The sequence below is a fragment of the Scylla paramamosain genome, unplaced genomic scaffold, assembly GCF_035594125.1.
Source record: "Scylla paramamosain isolate STU-SP2022 unplaced genomic scaffold, ASM3559412v1 Contig1, whole genome shotgun sequence".
Taxonomy (NCBI): Eukaryota; Metazoa; Arthropoda; class Malacostraca; order Decapoda; family Portunidae; genus Scylla; species Scylla paramamosain.
In genome coordinates this window covers 3737501-3742500 of record NW_026973666.1, presented here as the reverse complement: position 1 = coordinate 3742500, position 5000 = coordinate 3737501, and the positions used below count along the sequence as shown (strand labels likewise).

At 40.9% G+C, this 5000-nt stretch overlaps 1 protein-coding gene across 3 annotated transcripts in view; it reads left to right on the top strand.

The window, feature by feature from the left end:
- LOC135095728 (transmembrane protein adipocyte-associated 1 homolog) overlaps positions 1-5000 on the top strand; it is a 16082-nt gene that overhangs the window by 4167 nt on the left and 6915 nt on the right. For all 3 annotated transcript variants that reach the window (XM_063996764.1, XM_063996765.1, XM_063996763.1), the window contains exons 5-8: positions 9-81; positions 499-682; positions 1467-1584; positions 2103-2354. In XM_063996764.1, coding sequence (XP_063852834.1) covers positions 9-81; positions 499-682; positions 1467-1584; positions 2103-2303 — 576 coding nt within the window. In that variant the 3' untranslated portion in view covers positions 2304-2354. The remainder of the gene's footprint in view (positions 1-8; positions 82-498; positions 683-1466; positions 1585-2102; positions 2355-5000) is intronic.

The window sequence follows — 5000 nt, the reverse complement described above, 5'->3', positions numbered from 1 at the left end:
CCACACAGATCTACTCGTTCATCCTGTTGCTAAGGTTGGACTGCCTGCGGAAACGATTTCTCTTCCTGCTGTGGATGCCGAGTAAGTTAATGAAAGCACCTCTGTTTGTTTTCGTTTGTTTGTTTATGTTAAGTCAACCCCCAGTGAAGTTGTCTTTATTGTTATGTAGATTGGTAAGTAATGTAACCCCAACACAACCTGGATGTAACTCTTTTCCCTCCCAGACACTGAAAAAAGCTTTCTCTGACAACTTAGCTTAAGTAAACCTAATCTACTCGTAGTCTCTCCTGTTGTGAAGAAAGCATTCTAAACTAACCTAACATAAACTTAACCTAACTAAATGTAACCTAACCTAACCTAACCTAACTAAACCTAACTTAACTAAACCTAACCTAACCAAACTAAACCTAACCTAACCTAACCTAACCCTAACCAAACTAAACCTAACCTAACCTAACCTAAACCTAACCTAACCTGACCTCACCTCCTCTCCCACAGTGAAGAGAGCATTCTACATCTACCTGGCATTCTTGGCTTGCCTGAACTTGGTGCAGAGTGTGGGTTGCCTTCTGCACCACTTGAGGATCTTCCCTGGCCTGTGTCTAGTAAACTTCACTAGCTGGATGTACTTCTCTCTCCTCACGCCCCTCATCTACTACACCTTCATCTCGGAGTTCTTTGGGTAAGGTCTGGTTGGAGGAGGGGAGTTCTCAAGGGTGTTTTTGTGTGTTTGTGTGTGTGTATGTGTGTTTTGTTGAAGTTTACAGGTGTTTTTGAGTGTAATTGTGTGTTTGTGTGTTCGTTTGTTGGTTTTGTTGAGGTTTTGGGGTGTTTTTGGGTGTTTTGCAGTGTAAATCAGTGTGTTTGTGTGTGTGTATGTGTGTTTTCTTGAGATTTTGGGGTGTTTTGGAGTGTTTGGGAGTGTAAATGTGTGTTTTTGTGTGTGTTTTTTGTGTTTGTGAGGTTTATAGGCTGTCTCAGTGTTTAAAGGAAGTTTTGGGGCATTTTGGGTGTGTTTTGAATATTTGAGGGATGTTTTAGGTATTTTAGGGATATTTTGGGAAGTTTTAAAGGTGATTTTATTTGTTTATTTTATTTATTTATTTTTTTTTTTTGGTGGGGTGATTTAATTGTGCTGGAATGAAAATGCAAATGTGGATTGTACACTAAACACACTCTCTCTCTCTCTCTCTCTCTCTCTCTCTCTCTCTCTCTCTCTCTCTCTCTCTCTCTCTCTCTCTCTCTCTCTCTCTCTCTCTCTCTCTCTCTCTCTCTCTCTCTCTCTCTCTCTCTCTCTCTCTCTCTCTCTCTCTCTCTCTCATCTTTACTTTTTCTCGTCTCGTTTTCTCAACATTTTCTTTCCTCTACCCGTGTCTCTCTCTCTCTCTCCTTCTCTCCCTCTCGCTCTTTCTCCCTCTTTCCCTCTCTCCCTCCCTCTCTCTCTCTCTCTCTCTCTCCACAAACAGGCAGAAAAGTCGAGAACAAGTCGAAAACATCGTCTTTTCGTACAAGTCAGAAGATGAAGATGACACAAGCTCCCTACCTCTACCTGGTCCTGAGTTCCCCCAGCAGAACATATATCAGGTAAGCCCAGTGGGGTGTAGCGGGGGGCTCACCTCACCGCCCCTCGCCACTAGGGATGGGAGGGGCTTGTGGGGCTGTTCGGAGGGAGTCTTTGTGAGTTTAGGGGTTGAAAATGTTTGTTTGTTTGTTGTTTACCTTGAGGGATTGTAGGGACGGGAATGTTTGTTTGTTTGTGTGTTGTTTGTGTGTTGTTTGTTTATTTGTTTGTCTAGATTTTAAATGGTAATGCGTGGATTGAAACTGACAAAATAGTAAATGGAAAGCTTACGTAAATAATATACAAACTGACGAACAATTTCATTCCCAAGCTCACTCAAACAATACCCCCTCCGGTCCCTTCCCAGTGTGTGTGTGTGTGTGTGTGTGTGTGTGTGTGTGTCGCTTTATCAATCCAGCACACAAACTTTCCAAACGATTTCCGAACCTCAACTTTTTCGCAAACTTCGATTCGTGAATATCTGAAAATTTAATTCTGAGAGCCGAGGCCTGACCAGCACCTGTCTGTCTACCCCCCACAGTGCAGCAGCGCCCCCTACAGCAGCCTTGGGGAGGAGGGCATGGTGGTTGGGGGCCTCGTCAACACCCGCGACCTCCACACCACCCCAGTCAACCCGCTGTACACCGCCTCGCTCCAAAGTCCAGATTCCATCACCGGTTACTCCATCAACTCCGTCGACGACATCACCATCAATGCGTACAACAAGTCCCAGGCTCAGTGATGATGTGGTGATGATGATCTGGTGGTGGTGACGTGTCCCGGTGGCCCCAAGGTGAATATTAGTGGTGGTTGTGGTGATGGTGGTGTGTGGTGAGGTTTCCAGTGTTTTCATTAGTTTCCCCTCTTGTTGTGCTGGTTTTCTCTCGTTGTATTGATAGAAAACGGGATTTGTGGGGTTGCTGAGATTCGTAGGGTCTTCTTTAGTCACCCCTTGTGTTGTGCTGGTTTTCTCTGGTTGCGGTGATAGAAAACGTGGGATTTGTGGGGTCGCTGAGATTCATAGGGTCTTTGTCAGTCTCCCTCGTCTTGCTCTGGTTTTCTCTGGTTGCATTGATAGAAAACGGGTTTGTGGGGTTGGTGAGGTCCAGAGGGTCTTCTCCAGTCACCCATTGTTTGTCATCAGTTTTCTTTGGGTGGAGTCGTAGAAAATGGGATTTGTGGGGTTGGGTGATTTGGAGGGTATCTTTAGTCACCCATTGTTTCTCATTAGTTTTCTCTGAGTGTAGTCATAGAAAACGTGGAATTTGTGAGGGATTGAAGGGACGACTAGTGAAATGTGTAGTGTTCATAGTTTTTTTGGGGTGAAAGAAAACGTATGACTGGATTTTCTGAGTGATACAAAACATAATTTCCAAACGACGAAAAGGAACACAACACTCGTCAATTTCTTTTTTCTTTCGACTGAAAAAAGAAAAAAACATGACGAGGCTTTGTCGAGCGATAGAAAACGTATCATCTCTTAAGAATGAAAGGGTGGACTAGGATAAATTTATAGTATTGATGCTCTTTGGGTGTCAGAGAAAACGTACAATACAAGGACATGGTGTTTTTGAGTGATAGAAAACGTCTGATTCAATTTAAACTGTTGGATATTTTATTTTATTCTTTTAAGCAATAGAAATCGTCTAATTTTTAAATGAATAACGCGATGACTCAATTTAAGATGATGTTTTTGTGAGTGAAAGAAAACATAATTTCAAATCAATTTAACGGAAGACTTTTTTTTTATGACGATAGAAAATGGGTAACTTTTTTTTTAGTGAAAGAAAGCGTATAATTCCTAAACTATGATAGAGAAGAATGATATAATTTAAGGTGTTTTTAGAAGTTTTTTTTTTTTTAGGAGTGAAAGAAAACATAAAATCTTCAAATGAATAAAGGGCAGATTCGTTATATTTAAAATGACAGAAAACGGACACTTTGACTTTTTTTTTTTTTTTTTTTCTTTTTTAGTGAAAGAAAACGTAATTTCAAAACGTTTTAAGGAAAGACTCATTAAATTTAGTGATAGAAAACGGACCCTGGGAGACATTCAGGGGATGACCGTGTTATTAGAGAAAAAAATAACATAATTTCTGATTTCTTAGAGGTAACAGAAAACGGAACACTACCAGACATTTAAAGGGTGACAGTGTTATTTAATAGAAAATGTAGAAACGTTAGGCATAGAAAACGGGAGTGTGATGCATTTGATAACCGACTGTGAATAATAGAAAACGTAGAAATGCACACATCGAAAATGGGAGTGTGATGCATTTGAAGGGGGAACTGGTATGAATAGAAAACGTAATAAGGTGAGAAAGAAAACGTGTGTGATGCATTTAAGGGGCAACAATGTCATTTAATGGGAAACAGAAACAGCAGACATAGAAAACGGGAGTGTGATGCATTTAAAGGTTGTATATATTAATAATAGAAAACGTAATAAGGAAAGTCATAGAAAATGGAATACTGAGAAACATTTAAGGGATTACAGTGTTATTTAATAGAAAACGTAGAAAGGAGACTGAAAACGGGAAAGTGTGATGCATTTAAGGGGTGACAATGTTATTTAATAGAAAACGTAGAAACGGAGACATAGAAAATGGAAAACTGGGAAACTTTTAAACGATAACAATGCTATTTCTTTCAAGAGAGAGAGAGAGAGAGAGAGAGAGAGAGAGAGAGAGAGAGAAAGTATGTTTTTTTTTAATAGGATCCTTAATAATCTCTCTCTCTCTCTCTCTCTCTCTCTCTCTCTCTCTCTCTCTCTCTCTCTCTCTCTCTCTCTCTCTCTCTCTCTCTCTCTCTCTCTCTCTCTCTCTCTCTCTCTCTCGTTATTTTCCAAGAGTACTTTAACAAATCTTTAACACATTCCCTTCCCTGGACTGGACGAAGGGACATTTAAGGGACTTTCAAGGGACTGTACCCGAATCCTAAGGTCTCAAGGGCCAGCTGGTACATCCCTTACGTCTGTTTTTAAGGGACAAAGTTATTTTCATTTTGCTTTCCATTTTAGGGGCACTTATTAAAGGTTTTGGGGATTCAGGGCACGTTTCCTCTCGTGATGTATCTAAGGGGTGGAGTGTAGCTGGTTAAGGGACGGAAATAAGGGTCGTTTTTAAGGGTCCTACGGTTTCAGGGCCACGTTTTCTCTCGTGGTGTGTCTAAGGGGTGTTTTTAAGGGTGTGGTTTGAGATGAGGGATAGTGGATGGTTTGGGATCAGTAATAACACTAGGTTCTGGTGTTTAAAGGGTTCAGTTGTGTGTGTGTGTGTGTGTGTGTGTGTGTGTGTGTGTGTGTGTGTGTGTGTGTGTGTGTGTGTGTGCAGTAGTTTTAGTGCATAACGTAGGGTTTGTATATATATAAGTCAAAAAGTAAATAGATATAACTCAATAAGTAAGTAAGAGAGAGAGAGAGAGAGAGAGAGAGAGAGAG